This window comes from Helobdella robusta, assembly GCF_000326865.2.
Source record: "Helobdella robusta unplaced genomic scaffold HELROscaffold_13, whole genome shotgun sequence".
Lineage (NCBI taxonomy): Eukaryota > Metazoa > Annelida > Clitellata > Rhynchobdellida > Glossiphoniidae > Helobdella > Helobdella robusta.
Genome location: NW_008703718.1, coordinates 3,836,034 through 3,857,041, shown reverse-complemented (window position 1 = coordinate 3,857,041; position 21,008 = coordinate 3,836,034). Strand labels below are relative to the sequence as shown.

General features: G+C 30.4%; 4 protein-coding genes across 4 annotated transcripts; 2 read left to right on the top strand and 2 right to left on the bottom strand.

Moving 5' to 3' along the window:
- Window positions 1-493: 493 nt before the first annotated feature.
- HELRODRAFT_168552 (hypothetical protein) lies at window positions 494-4,274 on the bottom strand (the record flags this gene model as incomplete). The annotated part of the gene is made up of 5 exons (XM_009014395.1): window positions 494-1,494; window positions 3,081-3,219; window positions 3,447-3,500; window positions 3,670-3,858; window positions 4,194-4,274. The coding sequence occupies 5 exons, from the start codon at window positions 4,272-4,274 to the stop codon at window positions 494-496; spliced, it is 1,464 nt and encodes a 487-aa protein (XP_009012643.1).
- Window positions 4,275-4,857: 583 nt separating this feature from the next.
- HELRODRAFT_185361 (hypothetical protein) lies at window positions 4,858-9,631 on the bottom strand. Its single transcript, XM_009014394.1, has 8 exons — window positions 9,255-9,631; window positions 8,705-8,817; window positions 7,375-7,563; window positions 6,922-6,996; window positions 6,323-6,427; window positions 5,975-6,145; window positions 5,779-5,862; window positions 4,858-5,284 (listed from the first exon to the last, which is right to left on the bottom strand). The coding sequence occupies exons 2-8, from the start codon at window positions 8,765-8,767 to the stop codon at window positions 5,216-5,218; spliced, it is 756 nt and encodes a 251-aa protein (XP_009012642.1). The 5' UTR covers window positions 8,768-8,817; window positions 9,255-9,631; the 3' UTR covers window positions 4,858-5,215.
- Window positions 9,632-11,928: 2,297 nt separating this feature from the next.
- Window positions 11,929-15,250, top strand: HELRODRAFT_168549 (hypothetical protein; the record flags this gene model as incomplete). The annotated part of the gene is made up of 13 exons (XM_009014393.1): window positions 11,929-11,980; window positions 12,289-12,411; window positions 12,544-12,638; window positions 12,731-12,902; window positions 12,981-13,048; window positions 13,226-13,389; window positions 13,480-13,636; window positions 13,730-13,870; window positions 13,995-14,146; window positions 14,437-14,547; window positions 14,628-14,724; window positions 14,809-14,928; window positions 15,134-15,250. The coding sequence occupies 13 exons, from the start codon at window positions 11,929-11,931 to the stop codon at window positions 15,248-15,250; spliced, it is 1,569 nt and encodes a 522-aa protein (XP_009012641.1).
- A 2,677-nt stretch (window positions 15,251-17,927) lies between these two features.
- Window positions 17,928-19,005, top strand: HELRODRAFT_168548 (hypothetical protein; the record flags this gene model as incomplete). The annotated part of the gene is made up of 3 exons (XM_009014392.1): window positions 17,928-18,020; window positions 18,292-18,364; window positions 18,719-19,005. The coding sequence occupies 3 exons, from the start codon at window positions 17,928-17,930 to the stop codon at window positions 19,003-19,005; spliced, it is 453 nt and encodes a 150-aa protein (XP_009012640.1).
- Window positions 19,006-21,008: the final 2,003 nt, after the last annotated feature.

The window sequence follows — 21,008 nt, the reverse complement described above, 5'->3', positions numbered from 1 at the left end:
AATCATTGAAATTATGACTAATTTTCTCTACAATTTCATAAATTAAATTATTTCTAATCAAAAAACCAGTTCCGCCACCTTTCTTATATATCCTATTGTTATTAACTAAATTGTGACAAGGAAAAGTTGTTTTTAGTGAGCTATAATCCTCACCATCACTCAACCAAGTTTCACTCAGACATACTATGTGATTAAATGAATTAAGAATATTTACAAATTGAGTTATATCAAATATATGAGCAAATAAGCTCCTACAATTTATATGAACGATGAAAAAATTGTTATTTAATTTAGTGTACAACGTTGATTTAAACTGTTCAATAGTAAAGTACATGGAAACTTGATTATACAGAATGCAGTCATAATTTAAATCAATATCAAAATTAAAATTATAATTTAGAGAATTATTATTTCTATCAAATGTAGAATTGTTTAAAAAAATGTTACTTTCATCAAATATCTTATCACTTTTCTTTACATTTGGTTCACATAGTCAGCTTTCTGGATTGGCAATGTTGTTGTTTGCGGAGCTCTCGGGGAGGTTTGTATCATTTTTTGTTGAAACTGTTGAAGCACTGGATAAAACGTTATCAGACTTGGTGTTGTTTCTGTTAAATATCCATTCTCGTATGATAACTGAACTGGGCCAGTTTGACGTGGACATGACTTTGTTGTATTCATCGGCTGGAACACATAACCTAAACGAAGTATGATTTATTTGAACTTCATCAGGTCCAAGAGGTTTGGTAGTTGGATTACATGAGATCAACTTTATTCCCCTACTTTCACAATGTTTAATTATAACGCTACTATCAGGCAAGTTCACATTACCAATGTAGAAGATTTTTTTTCTAATGATAGATTTAGATGCCGTGAAGAGTGGATTGGTTGTCATTGATCCCACAATCTTAGTAGGTTTTGCTATATTGAGTTGGTTTGTTGTTACAGAAGCTTCAGACTTGGTAGGTTTTGCTAGTGAGTCCTTGTCGTTTTTTACAGCAAGTTGGACAGGTTTTGCAGGTGTCGGTAATGCTCTTGATTTAGACCTTTTCTTAATTTTCTGAACTAGTGTAAATCGGTCGTCACTGGCGTTGTCGTCAGATTGTAAATCACAGCTTGTTTTTGCAGCAGCTAGCACACCAACATTTGTCCATGGTGTAGAAATCGTTTCTACACTATTACTAAAAACACTTGTGTCATTTATATCCTTTAAATTGTCGTTAGATTGTTGACGATATGCCGGTAATAGCTCCCGGTTATTGCTGTCATTTACTTTATCAACATTTTCAAGATTATTGAACTTAGTTTTCAAATTTTCAATATCAAGATGAAACGACAGTAACATTTTATTAATCTGAGTTTGCTGACTAGATAACAGTTGTTTTATTTCATTTTTTATATATTCAAAATTTAGTTTCAACCATTTTTCCATGTTAGGAATTTTATCCATATTAATACTACAAAAATCAGGCAATTTATCCAACAAATTGTTCGCTTTAAAATATTTAAACAAATTTAGACATTCAACTAACTTTTCACGTTTATTACCGCCACTGCCACGTGATGGAAATTTTTCAGTTTTATCTAATTTTAGCAGTTCAAATTCAGTTTTTAACAATTTAATAGCAACATTTATATCCTCACTATTGTAAAATTCACTTGTATTGTAAATAAACGTATCTTATATATATCCATGCCTATAATAGATTTTTCTCTACAACCTATATTGTGATTATCACTGATACAATTAAGTATATATAAAAACAAATGATAGTAAGTTAAATTCTGTTTATAATGATGAAAACCATAAAAAAATTCAAATTTTCAAAAATCGTTACAATGTTGAGGATATTATAACGTGAAATAAAAATAGTAGAGTTTGTTGTATGTTTTTGAAGTTAAGAAAATATATGTTTCAGTTGGATGTGATTAGAATTTTGAAAATTTTATAATGATGATAGAATAAATGGAATGAGTGTATTGGTGTTGAATCATTCTACCAGTATCAGTCGTTCTTCAACTCCACTATCAAAAATGATGAAACTATGATACCTAAAACCTTCAAATTAAATCGCAAAAAATCTCAATTAGTTCTTCAAAAAACTGTATTAATATTTGGAAATAATTTTTAAAAATTTTTGCAATATTTTGAAAAATACAAAGAAATAATGTCTCTAGTTAGGTAACTGATAGTAATAAAGTATATTTATTATATAATAAAAGAATTCAAACTAAAAATTTGATAAAAGAGAACACATCACCTCAACAACTATGAGAGCGATTCCAATACTGACGAGCGATAAAAGGTAGAAGTCGACCGCATCCATTAATTTCTTCAAGCAGCCCTGCACATTCAACCAATCAATCGATCAATTATTCAATCATTCAAACGTTCAATAAATCAATCAAACAATGGGCCAATCAATCATTTAACTCAGGGGAGGGCAAACTACAGCCTACGCGAAGCATTTTATGCGGCCCGCGAAGCCTTGTTCGCCAAAAAAGGTCGTTAGTCAGATATTATGACCAAAAAAAGCCACAAATCTTAAAAAAATTTTTCCTGGGTCGAAATAATTTGCTATTTGAGTACATATGCGGCCCTTCAAAGGTAAAATAGTTCTCAATGTGGTGAGGGCACCGCAAAAATTTGCCCACCCCTGCTTTAAACCAATCAGAGCCATTGTTAACATTAGTGAGTTTTAGTGAGTATCTATTTATTAATTAAACTGCAGGGCTTACCTTTGTGAAAACATTTTTTTGGCCGATCCGACAGATATTCTCACCGCCATCAATGCAACATGTGCTTGGCAGTGATTGGTTGAGATGCAGTTTGTGGAAAGACCAATCGGAAGCTGTTTCCGCTCCACAACACTGAAACTGTTAATTTTTTAATCATTTTTTCGTCAAATAAGTTAATTTCTTAGTATATTCACTAAAAATTGCATGATTGTAACATTAAAAAATCTGAATTGGCAATCAAGAAGAGCGACTGAAGTCTGTCACAGCGATTAGAGGAAAACTAAAAATTGTGTATTTGTTTGTGTTTGTTTATCTATGTGTGTGTCATTTAAAATGAAAACTTTTATTTTCTTGGTAAAACAAATGATTGCAGACGCTTCTCTGTAGGTAGTCCCATGCTGCTCTGACGTCATGATTTCGTTGCTGGACGTCGTATCTGCTCATCGATTGCTTCATTGCTCGCAATAATGTCACCTCCAACTAGCAAGTTGTTGTTGTTGTCGTTGTTGTTGTTGGATCGTTAATGTTCGATTTCATATCTCAAAATTATGTCGTTTATAATTATAGTTTTTTATGGTATAGTCTCGGATTTAAAAAAAATGTTTTAAATTATTTTATAATCAGAAGATGAGTTTCAAATGACTGACTGAACGGTGAGACTGTATGATGATTGCAACGGCAACCGACATTTGAACGATGACACAGACCTGCAAACCAGTAAACTGTTTGAAAGGTAAACGAACATTCGCGAAACCATGCAACTGTTTAAATTGTCGTTTGATCATGTAATAAATAATAGATGTTCATCCAGAATTAACAGTCTTATAGGTATAATCACATTTTCACCAGTAACAACAACCCAAAAAGAAAGTTTATATTTCCGCATAACAAAACCATATACATACATTGTAAACAAGGACACGTACGTACCACGTAAATCATCCATAGCTTCTCACTAAGAGATCCGTAGCATCCGAAAAAAGCCAGACTGATAAGAATGACGGCGATGACGATGACGTAGATGCTGATGTAGTTGACGTTTCTGCCCATGATTCGGAAGAATTCTTCGTGTTTGTACCCCATTAGGGAACCGACTGTTGTTAGACACAAGCCCAAGATCTTCATATATAATTTTTTTTATAGTGTTAAATATTTATATTAATTTTTTTAAATAAAGTTTAGGTTAATTTCGTTGGTTTTTTTATTGAAAATTATATTATATTTATTGCGATTTATAAATAGTTGTTATGCTTTTTTATGATGAGTGTTAAAAATTGTTTGTCAATTTATTTAAATTTTTTTTACTTATTTCTTTATTTATATATAGAATATACCAATTGTTTCTGTTTTTTGATACATTCCGAATTTTATTTTAATAAATATAATTTTTATTTGAAACCTTTTCTAAATAATTAATCTTGCTGATACAACCACACCGACACAATCATACTAACGAGATAGACGTAGTTAAAGACGTAGACTAACTTCTTGGATAGGTGGCCGCAAAATGTCAAAATTTTATTGGCGTTACTCATTTCTCATGTAAAATTATTTTAAATTAAGGAATTTCAGAAGTAAAATAGAAAAAAAACAAATAACGCCGCTAATAGTTTCTTGTTTACTGAAACGCAGTGAACTCACATTTCTTAAGGTTAGTTTGATACAGTTGAAGATTGAAGGCAGTCAGTCATTTGAATTTGACGATCGATGATTGAGCTATTTGAATTTATTGACGCGATGTTAATTACGTCTGAACGCTTAAGAAACGATTACGATCATGAAAGAATGTTATTATTATTATTGGTAGTTGTAGTAGTAATAGTAGCAGCTGCATTAGTACTAGTACTAGTAGTAGTAGTAGCAGCAGCAGCAGCAGCAGCAGCAGCAGCAGCAGTAGTAGTAGTAGTAGTAGTAGTAGTAGTAGTAGTCGTATTAGTAGTAGTATAGCATTGCAATTCGCTGTTGGTTTGTTGGCAATCACAGAAAAATTTTTAGTCTTTTACAAATTGATTTTAACGATAAAATTTATTTCGTAACTTAATTTATTCAAATTTTTTGGCAAATAGTTCAATTAGGTTGAATGATGAGGTTTGGTGTTATGCAAGTTTTGTCAGTTAGTTTTGGCTGGCTACTAAAAAAAAACTTTTATTGTAATAAAGGCCTAATATTTATCTCATAAATGTCATTAATTATATAGCATGTTTGAGTTGAATAATTGTTATAACTAATTCTGATGTCAATTTCATTCAAACAAAAAAATTTTTATAGCTAAACACGAAAAAATGTTAGAAGACTTGATCGGAATACATTATATACTAACGTTTGATATTTAAACCTCCTCACCATAATTTATGTTCAAGTAAATTTTGCAGATTTATCATCAAAAATATTATTTAGAATAAATTATTTAAATGTTTTTCATAATTTTCAAAGTTTAATTGAATATGTTCTTCGCCATCACCAAAATCTCTTTCCTTTACTGAACGGTTTGGTATTCCTTGCTGAATGCCTTGGCTAGCAAGGCAGCATGAATGGCCATGATCAGCTAAAAGGAAAAATGTTTATTCATTAGAAATTTTTGAAAAATTAAAATTAATTTAAATAATTTCACGTATCACACAACAAAATTATTTCACGAATGCTTGAAGCATCTTTTGCTATCTTAGCAAAACTAAAAATGGTGCACACTGTTGTTAGATGATAATAAATTCATCAAAAAATAACAAAAATTCAGTTAAAATGTTTATGATCCGGTTTTATAGTAAAGTGAACTTTCTACGGGTGATAAATCGATTCATGCAAAAATTTGGTGACAATTCTCAGTGACACCCCATTGTAAAACTGAAATTTGCTCCTTTCTAAATACAACTTGTAGTTTCTAGCAAATATTTCAATTTTTAAACTTCGTTTTTCAGGCGCAACTTTACAGAATTGTGTAATTTAATAAATAAATTTTACTATATACAATGCAATTATAGTTTTCAGATATTCTAAAATAATAATATGTCCTGAATAAATGTATCTCAATAATAAACACACCTTCAAGACAGCCAGTCCCGAGATGACCCCAATGATGATTATTTCATTGTCTTTAAACTTCATTTTAAGCGCCGGGGCACAACCCTGTAAACATTTTCACCCCACTAAATATCAGGTATAAAAAAAGTGTCAACTCTTCAAACATTAAAAGTATCAGATATCATTGAAAACAGCCAAAAACCTCGAAGTATCTGACCTGTATATTATACGTGTCTTTCACATATTCACTAGTCAAACTGTGGTTTCCGACCTTACCACATCCCACACTTGGTTCGATACAGCACGAATCAGGAACAGTCTGCAAGTACTCCATTTGAGAGTTCCCATCGTACCAGTCTGAAATGATCTGCACTCCACAGCACTTTAACTGAGTTTGGTTTGATCAAATGTTAATCAATATTTTAGTTTGGGTCTATATATGTGTGGGTGGATTGTTGTTTTAATTCGCCGTTTTTCAAATATTTTTTATTAATGGTGTATTTGTCAAAAAAAACAACGTCATTTTTGGTCTACGGTATTAATAAATATTAAAAAAGCGAGGAACCGTTTTTTGAAGTTTGTCCCAAGTAAATCCAATCCCTTGTTCGTGGTTGGAGAGGTCGTACTTTGGGATGGTTTCCCTCATCTTGCTAGCCATCTTGTCTTCAATCTGCCGATCGTGTTAATCACGTACATATAAATATTTTATTCAATATTATTATTAAAATACTGTGCAATATTATTTCAAACTGTTATTATCTATTTTAAAAAGATTTGACACATTTTACTGTCTTAAAGTTGTAAAAATTAGTTCAGAAATATATTTTCATTCAGTAATAAAATCTATTCAATCTAATCAATAAATTTATGGACAACACATGTTATAGCTTTCAGGAGGTTAGCATTGTTAATATGCGCGAGCGTGAAAAAGTGAATTTGATTAATTTCTCAAACTTTATTTATTTAACAATTTAAAAATGTAAATGTAACTGAAGGAAAATAAAAATGTGAAAAAAATAATTAAGTGATGGAGAAGTGGTTAAGGTGCCAGGCATTTCTGTCCTAGTGACCGAGTTCGAATCGAATATTTGAAGATCACCGCCTATTTTCATTTTTGTTATAAATAATTAAATAAATAAAAAATAAAAAAATTCTTATACAAACTTGAGCGGAGTTGAAATGCGCTGCGACTACCAGTGCAATCTCCAAAATGATGACAAGGACCACCATTATCATGTACTGCATGTCATCAGTGAAGATGTAACAACTTTTTAAACGTCATTAATTAACAGAATATCTTTTATTTAAAGTGATAAAAAAAATTTCAATTGTGAAATGTTATAGAAAGTTAAAACACGGAAATAAAATGGTGTTTATCTTAAGAAGTTTCCTCCATAAAAACCTCTCCACAATCACATGTAGAGCAGTTCTCACGGAAGTTTTATATCTCCAATCATGATATTTAATTACATCGGGTTCGTTTAAAATCGAACAACATATTGCAATAACACCATGTCAATAAAAAAAAACAAGCAACAACAGCAATCCAACAACAAACAATCATACCCAGTTCCAACTTCCCCACCACCCATACTTTCCATCCCATCCACAACAAACCACAATCATCATGGTACGGTTCTCCTTGAAAGATCCACAGCAGCCAAAAAAGGCCACCCAGAAGATGATGACGCCGACGACGATGATGAAGAGGGAGGCGTAGTTTACTTTTCCACTGAAGAATGCGAAGTAGTCGTTGAACTTTGACTGCACAAGAACGCCAGCCACTATCAATGCTATGCCCGCAACCTGCGTCGTTCCAAAGAATCGAGTGGAGAGTCATTTCCTGCTGTCCTACCTACACTTGTAAGTTAAACTTTCGTGCCACGAAGGCTGTACTATCCACACCACACCAATGCGACGCACATACCTACACATTCTATATTTTTATTTATTTAATGAACTTGGAGGCCAAAAGTTATAACTCACTTGTACGGACTCCGTGAGTACATAAAACGATATAAATATATGTCCAGATACAAAATATACATCTATACATTTGCATACTCTTATATACTCTTATATATGCACGTATTATGTATCAAAATGAAGTCATTGACATGCTGGCATTTGAAAAAATACTGAAGTAATGAATTGAAGTCTGCGATAAGGTAAGTCAGCATTTGATTGGAATGAACAATTGTAAATATTCAAGCCTGTCAAGACTGACGTTTATGACGTTTATCCTATCTGTCATAAGTTTTTAACACTCTTCTTATTTATATAAATGTTTGCGTGAGTGTGTGCGTGTATGCATGTCTCATGAAATTTTTGTTACTAAACAAAATTTAGTTTCGTAGTATGATATGCGTGCGTGCGTGAGTGAGTGTGCGTGTATGTGTGCGTGGGTGAGTGTGCGTGCGTGAGTGTGCGTGTATATGTGCGTGTATCGAGTGTACGTGTGTGTACGTTTGGACGTGCCCAACATGACCAAATGATAATTTGTTTCATAAATGTAATCAATACAATTCATCAACCTATCGATTGGGTATGGTATGAATTGCTAATTGAAATTTTCAATAACATCAAGCGAGGCACGAATAACGTCATGTGAAAGTTTAAGAGCTATATGGAATATTTATAATTTCAACCATCATGGATGAATATCTAAATAAATTCAAACATTTACTACAATGATTAAATATAAATACTGATTGACTTGTTTATTTTTAAAAAATTTAAATATTTATAATAATAAAATGAATTTTTTTATTATTTGCGAAAAATTTTGTTTAAAAACGCAAAAAAGATTTATTGAGAGCAAAGAGATTAAATAGAAAAAGTATAAAACAACGACAATTGTAATAACATCCAATCACTAATCACTTGGAAAGTAACAGAGCAACTAAATTCTAAATTGCCTAACCAATTTAACTCTAAAAAAACTCACAAACAAGATAAGATTGAGGACAAAAAAGACGTATTTGCCACACTTCATTGCTTTCGATACCATTTTCAAACTTTTTCGATCAGGTCTTCTGGAAAGTTTTATCTCACTCTAATCTGTCAGAGTGAATTAATAATAATAACTATTATTATTACTAAGGTATTCTTATCAATAATTATTAATTAATTAGACAGCGTGGTAGTGTAGCGGTAAAGTGCCTGGCACTGCTATTGCGGTGACCTGATTTGATTGCAAAGAGATCCCCACTTCAGTTTAACGCAAACGCTCGTTTAATTTGTGAACACGTAAATTGAATGATCGCTGAGGTTAATTGCTCGAAACAGCCGGAAATACATGTCTGTTGATTTCAACACCGAAATTGAATAGATTTTATATTTATCTGAAATAATTCATGTAAGGTAAGTCAAATAAAGGCCTAGAGACATGAATGTCAAAAATTAAGTTATCAACCAGAAATAAACAAATTAAAATTTAAAAAATTACCCTAAGTGAATTTTAAAAAATAAAACAAATGACATAAAAAAAAACTCACCAGTCAAGCGTAGCAAATGAATTTGAAAGAGTTTTATGATCTTTTAACGTTGAGAGATATGTTAGACTATGATGGCTTCTTTCAGCAGTTGATAAAAACAGACGCTACACGAACACGCGCACATATTTCACACGCACATATTTCACACGTACATAATTCACACACATATATAGGTATATCATACACGAACAACACGCACATTCATATTCGCAAACGCATACAAAAAATTGATTAGCCATTAGAAAACATTAATTAATATGTAGTAAATACAACATACACACGTGCATCATTCATTCCAACACACGTACACACATTCACACGTGCAATTTTTAGATATTTGATCCAATTTGTTATTTATTGTAAAAAGTTAGAAAAAAGATAAAATAAACGACAACTCATAGGTACTTTGAATCACGTGCACACGTAATGCAACGTGCTTTAAAAGTTTTACACACGCAAATACATTTTAGATACGTTTGTATATATTATTTGGCGAGTGTATTTCTAATGTATGTGCATTCATTTGTGTCACGTGCACTGTACGTACATGAAGTGTACTACAGGTTTGCACACAACACATGTTTAGAGTCGTCCGTCCGAACAAAGTAAATAATGTTTTTACGTAGAAAGGCATCCTAAGCTGAAGAAAAACATGCCACATAGGTAATTAATAGTATCTGCAAACAATACAAACATGTACACGAATATGTCCATGTGCACGTAATATACACAAATAGGTACGCATTCACTATGCGTGTACGTAAGATTATACGTATTTACTAATATATCATCTTACTAATATAACAATGTCATTGGTGAAATCTGTTGCCGCTAAAGTTAATGAAATATGTTAAAGAACTCTGTTGAAGCACTTATTATCTGTTGAGAGGTTTGAATAATAAATTAATATTTTTACTTCTTCTTTTAATGTCTAACAATGTTTAAAATGCAATTTTTTTATTCAGTTAACAATAAACTTTAACTTTAATAACATCCGTTCAAATATTCAACACACAACAAAATGTTGCGAATCACAATATCAAAACATTTGATAAAGCCGGCGCACATAAAACACACATCCAACCATGCACACCTACGCCCTCAAACAAAAAAACAAACACAAACACACGCATGTATTTTACATTTATATTTGTATACACATTACACACCCATAGAACTTGTATACCATACAAATACATGTAAACATACAAACACACACAAGCACACACACACACAAACACACAGTGGGTTACTATTATACTTCACAATATAAATTTTGTGTAGAAAAAAACAGAAGAGAAATGCGTGCATAGTATTTGTACAGGGCTAGCTAGAGCAGCAGTGTTGATATTAGTTTAAAAAAATCAAAGTTAATTGAACGTTATTGAGCCATGGTAACATCTGTTATTGAAATTTTTTTCACAATTTGTTGCAGATTTTCAGGTTGAAATGTTTACCAAGTTTTATAGAGTGTTTAAAAACAAGATATGTACTTGATGTGAGTTTATACTACATTCGAATTACCGTAGAAATTGTAGTGAAACATTTTCGTACCTGGAAAGTTTTAAATAACTTTCAAAAAAATTAGAAAAAAAATTTCCAAATAAAGTTTTCAAATAAATAATACTCTAAATACGAAAATGCTAACGACGACTTTTGTAATGTTAGGCCGGTTTTAACTAAGTTCACAAAAAAGAAGGAAGATTTATATTCAAGTTGTGTTTAAATAAGTTTGAAATTCATTATAAATGGCAAGATATATATTGAAATTCTATTGAAAAATTTTTTACCTGTGATAGTTTTTCAAATTCAAACAATTTTTTACGAAACTTTTTCAAGAAAAATAAACATTGGAAAATAAAATTTTGTAGAATAAACAGTGCATCTGAATTTGGAGGTGGAAAACTTTATCTACTTGGGTGAAAAGGTAACCAGCACCGAAAAGGCATAAAAATAAGAATAAAAGGTTTTAATATAGTTAAAAATACAAAAATTACCATTCGCAAAGTTCTGAAACGAACGAAATAAATTTATTATCTAGACCAAACACAATTAATTAAAACAATCATAAAAATCATAAAGCATTAAATATCAAACTAAAAAAGATATTGTCAGAAGTGGGATTTGAACCCACGCCCGGAGAACCGGACTGCGACCTGAACGCAGCGCCTTAGACCGCTCGGCCATCCTGACTTAGGAACGCTCAAGTTTACTAATCCATATCAAACTGTTGGAGAGATCTTTTGTTTTCAAGAAGGCATACATGACATTTTCGAGAATAAAATATTTTAGTAAAACTGTTTTTTAGATATTTTCAAGCAATAACACACAATTTTACATGAGCAATGCCTAATATAGTTTACTCTTCAAAATTTCATCTTCTATTTACAGTTAAAATCGTAAGAAAATAAATTTTGCTAATTTAAAAAATTTATTGTAATTTAATGCAATTTCATAAATCAAATATTTAATTTGTCCCTGAATAAAAAAAATGAATTATTTAGATAAGCCTTGACTTGAAAATTAGAAATGAGTCGATAGATGACACAGTAAAATGTAAATCATAACTTGCATCATCTATGCATTTAAAAGTTACCGTTGTCATGGAAATGTTTAGAATAAAATTTTTTCAGAATTGACTTTCTACTATTTTTCCTGTAAAATATAAATAATAATGACGACCTCACTTCCGAAAATAGTTTCTGTTAAGGATAAGAAAATCCGATGTTAGTCATGTTTATTAATTTCAATTTATTGAATTTTTTGTTCTTATGTTCATGCATTTATTTATGAAGGTGTTTTTTAAACAGAAACACTGATAAATAAGAGCATTATTATACATATACAGATTCATATACAAACATTTAAAATATTAACTTGAAGAAACTAGCAAAAAATTTTTAAATATTGAAAACAGGTACTCTTATAACAAACACTATATTATATGCCTAATCAATTTATACCTGCAAACCTTCATCATAAAATATTGATAGATTAATATTAATACACCAATTAATGATGATTTTCACTGCAGACAGCAAAATAGCAGCTGGCAGGATGTCAACAAAACAACTGAAGCAATCAGCACCTGCCCAGTCTTCCAAGACCAAGATATTTGACCCTAGCACTGCTACTGCATTTCCTAGAAGACTTAGTGGTACTAAATTCTTGTTCCTCTCATTGATTTGATGTTTTCTCTACTTTAGAATGATTTTATCTGATAATTAATTATTTCAAAATATTTTTTTTAGTAAATTTTTTTAATTAAAAACTAGTTGTTTTTGTGCAGATTACTTTGAAAAACCTGAATTGAATCCATTTGAAAAAATTCAAAATGATGATCTCTTTGTGTACAGGGACAAATTAATATACAAAAAACACCAGGTAAATATATTCTGCGCATTTAAAAATGTTGTATGCTCAACTTTATGAAGCAAGCAGCTTTCAAATATTTAAAAAATTTTGTAACAAATCAGGAAAATTTGGCACAAGCTCAGCTGAAAGCAATAGACAAGACGACCCATTCTAGAAAAATAAATTCCAAGCCTGTGATGTTTTTTGATAACATGAATATTAATGACCTAAAAAGAGATTGTAACTTTTCAGCTGAATATGATGATTACAGTTTTGTTTTGAAAATAACAAAAGGTTAAAACACTCAGCCAACTGATGCGTGAATTCAAATTTTAACCTGCAACTAACTAGTCAATCACTGTTTATGAACAGATCAAAGGATTGAGAAAGAGTCACTTGACGACTATGTGAAGAAGAAAAGAGAAATGTTCCTACTGCATGTTTGTTCCTCCTACATATTTCTTTCTTACTGAACTCTAATATTATTTTCTCTTCATGACTACATTCCAAAATTTAGCGTTGCCATCTGTTATAACAATTTTTGATTATAAATGTTGTAAAATAGTTAAATGAAAGTAATTAATTTGTAATAAAATCCATTTAAAACCTCCTGGCAGTATGCGGTTGGTGTGAAGAAGGAGGAAATGAACAAGTTGGAAAGACTTACATTGGCCGAAGAGAAGAAATTAGAACTGGCTGAACAATATTTGGAGGAAGATGCCCTCATGTTCGATGAGTTCCTCAAGGACAACGACAAAACAGCCGGAGATGCCATAAAACTGTACATCCATAATTATTGGATATTAAATGTTGAACGATAATTGTAATCCATATTCTTTGAAGTTAAGATTTTACTTCTGATGCCTTGCAGTGCAGAGTCAGAGAAAAAGATAAAACAAGAGAAAGATAATGAGTTAAGAGCATTGAACACCCAAATGATTTTAATCAAGGGAGAGATTTCAAAATATGAGGAGCAACTGAAAGAATATCGGATCTATGAAACTTTCCTAACTTCACTGACACCACTTGTTAGTTACGCAGTGTTATCTTAATACTGTTATGATTATCAGCAATTCAAATGAAAAAAAACATTTTTCAACACTTTAAACATTTTTGCGAAGGAATGGTTGAAGCAAAAAGAGTTAGAGAAGCTAGAAAAAAAACAGTTGAAAGAAGTTGAAAAATTCCAATCAAAATCTCGGAGGGAGAGTGGCAGTTTATCACAGCTGTCAGACGACAATGACGAGGAAGAGGATGTAGAGGTCACTGGAATTATATTTTTGCAAAATATAATCATCAATGACATTTTAAAACTTGAGTTAAAAGCTCATTTATTAAAATAATTAATTGATTGATTAATTAATTGTACAAATATTTGCACTGAAGGAACCAGAATTGTATTTCACAGACCCACAACAACTGTTAGACATATTTGGTGAACTTGAAGAACAGAATTTATCACTGATACAAAACAGTCAAGAAACTGAGGAATCCTTGGAAGAAATGAAACAAACGTTTCAAGATACAAAAGATAAAATGTCTGTTTGTCATTAATTTTATCCATTTTGCACAGCATGAATTGAATGAATAATTTCTTCAGGGAAAGAGAATCAGATTCTCTAAAGAAACAAATTGCATTTCTTAAAAATTCGATTAAAAAGGAGGAAGAAGACGCCAACAATTTGGCCAACAAAATTTTGTGAGAATATTTGTTATAAATTGAACATTTCCAAAGTTCTGTTAATTTTCTTGTCAAATATTATACATTCAATACTTTAGAATTACATCATTGTTGATATTTTCCATGCGTAAAATTTGCATTTTTCAGAATGTTTACTTCCAATGAATACAAACCAGAAGATAAAATAATGGAAAGATTGAATAAAACAGTGGAAGAGGCATACAGAACCTGTATTGGCGAAATGGAAACCAGTTTGAGGTTTCAAATACCTCTACGCTAAAAATTTTTTCTCCTGATTTTCTAACAAGAACATTTAATTTAAAATTGATAACAAACAGCACGCTGCAAATGCTCAGAACAATTGAAAACAGAATGGAGGATCTGTTCCAGCAAATGGAAATGATGCCAAAACATAAAGTGGAAGCAGCCATTAAGGTCAAGTTTTGCTTAAAAATTCAAATTTTTAAACTGAATGAATGATTAAGTAATCACCAACTGATCCATAATTTGTAAACGTAGATGAAAGAAAAAGAAAGGAGACTGAAACAGAGAGAGGAAAAGTTAGAAACGCAAAGAATCCATCAAGAAGAGAGAATGAAGAAAGCCATGGAGAGAGCAAATGCCGACCCAAGAAAGAAGGTAGTACGAACGAGAAATAATACCAAATTGTGCCATTTATCAGCATAACCATTTATTTCCATCACAATAACGTTGAAACATTAGAAGAAAATATAGTTTATCATTAGATCAGCGTAAAGAGTCAGGTTGTATACGCTAAAATATGTTTCTGTCATATTATGAATGATCTAACGAAAATATAATTTTGTATGTACTCTCTAAACAGTTTGGCAGAAAAATTGTGGCTAGGTCTGAGCCACCAGGAGTTGTTAAATCCTACAAATCTGACAAGAAGATGGAAACCAAAGAAGAGGAGGAGATGGCTTACTATTTTCAACCATAGCCAAAAAAAAACTCAAACATGTTTATTACATTTCAATAAGTTTATTTGCAATGAACAAGTTTGAAATTAATAATAAGATTTGTTTTGCTATCAAGTTGTGTTTGGTTTGATTGTTCGAAAATATTTAAGTCTTAAGGAAACAAACAAATAATTAGGAATATACATCAGTCCTTGTGCAGCTTGGGAACATTGGTCTTGTAATGCAAAATATCCTCAGGCTGTGGTGTTCTCTGAGCATCATAGTTCTTATCTGGAAATTTTAATGATAGTATGAAATTAAAAGTTAAAACCTGTTTGAAAAATGTTTTTGAAATTCTTCATTAAATTATGCAATATTTACACTACCATTAACTAATAGATAGAATATTGTGATAAGATAAGAGCTAATGAATTATATATTTATATATATATTATATTGGAATAAATTTTGTATAAAACAAAAAATTTGATTTACCTTATCTTATAGCAGTATAGCTTATTTTCAGTTATTGTTATATACATTATTTTTATTACAGACCTGTATGGAAATGCATGTGCACTACACAGTGAATAAGCAGATTCATACAAAAAAAGTTTCCAATACATAATTTATTGACATAACAAACCAAGCATTAAAGATTAAACTATTAAAAATAAAAATTAAATCAATAATTTAAAAATAATATAAAATTTATTAATATCTTTTTTATTTAGACTTCACTTTTAAATTTAAAATAAAATTAAATGTAAATTCAGCATTAAAATTAAACATTTATAGTTGGAACTAAAAATCTAATTTTAATTTGTCTAAAAATTGTATCTTACCTTCACAAAGAAAAGTGCACAGACTATCACCATATTTTTTCCAAGCAAAATAAATTGCAATGAGGTTGAAAATCAACCAAGCGATAAGGAATGTAATTAACTTCGTTTGAAAATCTATTTCGGACCAAAAATATGGTATACCTTGGAAATTTTTCAATTGGGGCCAAAAAAAGCACAGAAGTGAAGCAAAGAACGAGTTTGGTGCAGACCCATCATTGTGGTGATCTAATTCATTCTCCAGCCCTTCATAAATGTCACTGGTGGACATCAAGAATTAAAATGATAAACATCTGCGATATCACAAATTACTACTAAACTACCGAAACCTAACTATGAGATGAAACTAATTCAACTGAAAAGTAAGGGAAGAAAAACGCAATTTAGCTGGTGAAGCTGGTTAGTGAAAGAAAACTAAAAGTGAATTTATGTCATAAGAAAGGATGTGTAGTTACAATATTTAAATAATGACTTGGAATCCGTAGAATCCAAAATCAATAAACTGCACTAGGTTGAATGTTTTGTATATTAGACATTAATCAATCAGAGTATATAAGGCTAGGAATGTATCCTGCATCTTCAATTATTCATAAATTTAATCTTTAAATAAAATTTAAACCAGAGAACTAACAAATAAAACAAATTTATTAGTTCACAGGATAGTCTGTTATAAAAGAAAAAGTTGTAACTATTAGCCGAAAAAAGATTGATATATTACCCAGATATTCATGATAAGTAGCCAAATGCCGTTGAGTATATATTCTAAAATTTATATTACAATTTTTGAATTTAAGAAAATAAAGTTATTTAATTTTCAAAACTCACTATAATCTAAGTTTCAATGTTAGAAATATGTACAAATACATATATAAATATACATACATACATACACATGCATATACATATATACAAATACATATATTCACGCATATACAGATATAAATATATGCATTATACATGCATACATATATCGAAATATATAAGGAAGCAAAAAACTCAGAATTGTTTGGGAAAAACTAAAAAATACAAAATACAAATTAAAAAAAACAAAACAAATCTTTCAATAAATAAGAGATAAAAATGTTATGCTGAGAAAAATAAAACTGAACTAAATTTTAAAACTGAATTTCAAAAATATACTGAGATTCATTGCAAAAAATAGCAGCAGAATCATTTTAATTATACCAAATGTTCAATAAATAAACGATTAACGCAAAAATATAGATATCTCGTTTATAAAATCATTATTAGTATTATAAATAAAATATAATGATTTAAATAAATGCATAGTCGGAACTCGAAGATATGTCATCTATAAGAATGGATTTGCTGATTGTTGTTGCTGTGGTGGCTGTTGTTGTGATAAAACTTGTGAAGGCTGTTGTACAGGCACCTGAAGCGTAATATAACGTAATATTCTTCAGATCTGTTTAATGACACGCCATACCGAAAACTTTTTATATGACCAAAATTAGAAATTGCAGAATGTTTTCAAGTCCTAAACTTTCTAACAACCCAACTAACTATCTGCTAACTTTTCACCAACTTCTTCAATGCTTTTTCTCATCTTGCTTCATCAAAATTACTAATTAAATTAATTTAATTACTAATTAAAATTACTAATGACTCTGTCATTAATTACTTTGTTAAAAATCTTATCTTTCAAGATCAGACTATCACTAATTTGCACTATTCCATGTCTATAACTCGGACAAACTTATTCCTAAGATGGCAATTGCATTTCTTGATTTGAAATATAATGAAAAATGTATTTATAATTGTATTAGCATTATTTCAAATATATATATATATATATATATATATATATATATATATATATATATATATATATAGTCCATTCCAAAATATTAATAAAATGAAATTCAAAATTTCTAACATTGGAATATGCATTAAGACCCATGTAGGGAAGATTTGGACGATAAGAACCAGGCAGGAGAGGCTTTTAAAAGTTAATTTATTCATTTTTTTTTATTTTAACTACTGAGTTTATCACTGTAGTAATAAAACTATCCACCTTTAATAAATTACTCAGAGGTATTAGTTTAATTTTTGAAAGACACTTGAAAGATAGAAGATATAATATTTAATCTCGCTAACATATGCAGGACTGAACTGTGACATCATCGGGACCGGCTGCTGACTGTAAATTATATTATTAGAGATTAATAAAAAATTATTTCTAAAATATTATTAACATTATAAAATGTCATACTTACTAGAAAACTGGAGTAGGATTTGGAGGAAGTGACATTTTTGAGAAATCAAGTGAAGCCAATGATACCGTAGGTGGAGGTGTGTAGAGTTTTTGGGGTTCCAACATGCCAGAACTCGAGAAACCTGCCATGGTATATGTTGTAGAAGAGTGAAAAGATTCAACATTTGTCTTCTTCTGTGTCAATAAAACATGTCTGTCCAAAATCACTTCTAAAGAAAGTACTATTTAAATAACATTTGAGTCACGAATGAATAATTTTTCAAAATTTATAACCTTGAAATATCCAAGAAATTGACAAAATATTACATATCAGTTTCAGCCCTTATAACGTTAACTAGTCAATTAGTTTTATATTAAACCTCAAAAATATTATACAAAATTTGACATGAAACAATTTAAAGAATTACAATATAACAAAAATAATGAACCAGGTGGTGCCGGTTTGTTGGCAGTGCTAGCATTCGCGTTAGATGGAAACAAACTGGATGAGTTGTCACCGAAGAATGACGTTGATGAAAGTGAGGTTGCAGGTGAAGTTGGCTGGCAAGACTCAACTGAGAATGGAGGCACGAAATTGTCGTTGAATAAGCTATCGTATGCCGTCTGGTTGTTGCTGGAAGAGTTGTTGTTTGCAACATTTGAACCGAAATCTATGATGTCTGCAAACATTAACAATCTATTAACGCGATTCTTCAATCTTCCAAGCATTAGAAAATAACACATTAAAAAAATTGATGACTTAACTTTTTTTAAAAATGTAAGTTAGCAACCTGGCGAAGATTGATCAACATTATTGATAGTTGGCACCTTGGACGTCGTCTCATACATTGACTTGGATCTAGCCACCGCCATGGCGGCATTCGATATTTCCGAGGCTTTGGAACGCTTTTATTTTTGAAAAATGTCATTCCATTTAATATACATTATATATTTATATTTAATATGAGATAACGTTCACGTACTAAATTGAAAAGTTCTTCCAGACATTTATTGCACCACATTTCAAGAAGTATAAACGCCAATGTAATTTTTACTAAACTTGAATCCCACCTGCTTAACCACTTCATCTCATATGTAAGATCAATTGTGTAATGTATCCATGTAAACAACCTACAACTTTTGAAGAGGTGGTTTTTGACTCTCTCTCTCTCTCTCTCTCTCTCTCTCTCTCTCTCTCTCTCTCTCTCTCTCTCAAAATTTAACCTACATTGATCGTTAAAGTGATTAATACAACTTACTCAATTGTTACGTTCAAAATTTATTTTAAATTTTCAAGTGTGAATTTGCTAAAAATACTAAAGATCGTTGCTGTAAACAGAGGAAGATATTCCTAATTTCTGTGTTAATTTATGATAAAGTTATTCAACTAAGAAAATAGGTAAATGAACTGACTTTCAAAATTTCAAAGTTTTTCCTTTCCTCCTCGATGATTTTCTTTTTCTCCAGGGCACTTATTTCAGCCAGAGCCAGCGGTGACGATGAAGATGTTGAGGAGGAGATGGAATGTTGGGGAGGCAGGGACTTCCGTTTGTCACCGCCGTGTCTCGATTCCGGTCTGAAAACAATTATTTCGTTTTCTTAACGTTAATCAAACGCTAGTAATGAATAGAGACTGATGAAGCAAGCGTTCAAAGCCACAGCAAAATAAAAATGAGATTCCTAAAAATATATGTAAAACTATAAGTTGTGTTGGTAACTGTAAAACAAATGCATGACAAAATAGAAAAAAACAGCCACCAGACAACGAGAACGTGCAAAAAAGAGATAATTAAACTTATAAATGCTTGACAAGTTTACTTGTTTTTAAGTTAGAAATAAGGAAATTTCTGGCAGACGAAAAAGTTTTTATGAATTTTTACAAAATTTTATGACAAACACACAAAAAAAGTACTTTGGCAATGGTGATACAGAGTTGTTTTGAGGTTTCTTGCTCGCTTCAAGAGTCCTCAAATGTTCTTCCAACATGGGGTACAAATCAGTGGCCACCTAAGTTTTAAATTTTCAGTTTTTTTTCTCTCAGCTGAATTCTTTTAAAAACTGGACATTCTAAAATAACGCATGCAAGGCATTATAACAATAAAAAATAACAAATAATGTAAAATAATGCATTACAGAATGTTAAAAATAAAATTGAATTGGATAAAATTTTCATGCAATTTGTAAAGAATATTTGCACTGCAATAATGTTTGATCAGAAATGTTTACTCGAGACAAAAAAATTCACGAACGACTAGTTTTAAAAAAATAATGTGTACTAAAATAAAAAAAATTCAACTAGAATCACGTTTTAATGAAATGAATAGAAGTCTGCTTACGTAGTTTGTCTTAGGAGTCTCCATTCTTTCCATGTTAGATGACTGCAAATAAAGACAAAAAATTAAATTAACAGTTGTCAATTAAGTATGAAAAAATCAAAAAGTTATTAAAGGAAAATAACTGATTAATTATTAAGTTAATAAATAAATACATATAACTAATCTATTAAACTCTTAAACATTGTTATAATTAGAATCATAATAAAGACGATAGAAATTATACAAACGATAATTATGGGTCTTAAAAGATAAAAAAAATTACCCTAAACTTTTCAACAACTAATCTCAGTGATAAAATAAAATACTGATAACAATACATTATTATTATTATTGTTAATATTGTTATTATTATTATTGTTATTACTTTTGAAAAGCAAACCCTGGTATTCTCAAGACATTTATTCCA

What these genes read in the sequence shown, in the direction of transcription:
- HELRODRAFT_185361 (XM_009014394.1), bottom strand. Translation starts at nt 8,767, where the DNA reads ATGGTATCGAAAGCAATGAAGTGTGGCAAATACGTCTTTTTTGTCCTC. An exon ending in CGCATTTCAACTCCGCTCAA is followed by an intron (nt 6,428 to 6,921) that starts GTTTGTATAAGA and finishes CACGATCGGCAG; the next exon opens with ATTGAAGACAAGATGGCTAG. An exon ending in GGGACAAACTTCAAAAAACG is followed by an intron (nt 6,146 to 6,322) that starts GTTCCTCGCTTT and finishes AACCAAACTCAG; the next exon opens with TTAAAGTGCTGTGGAGTGCA.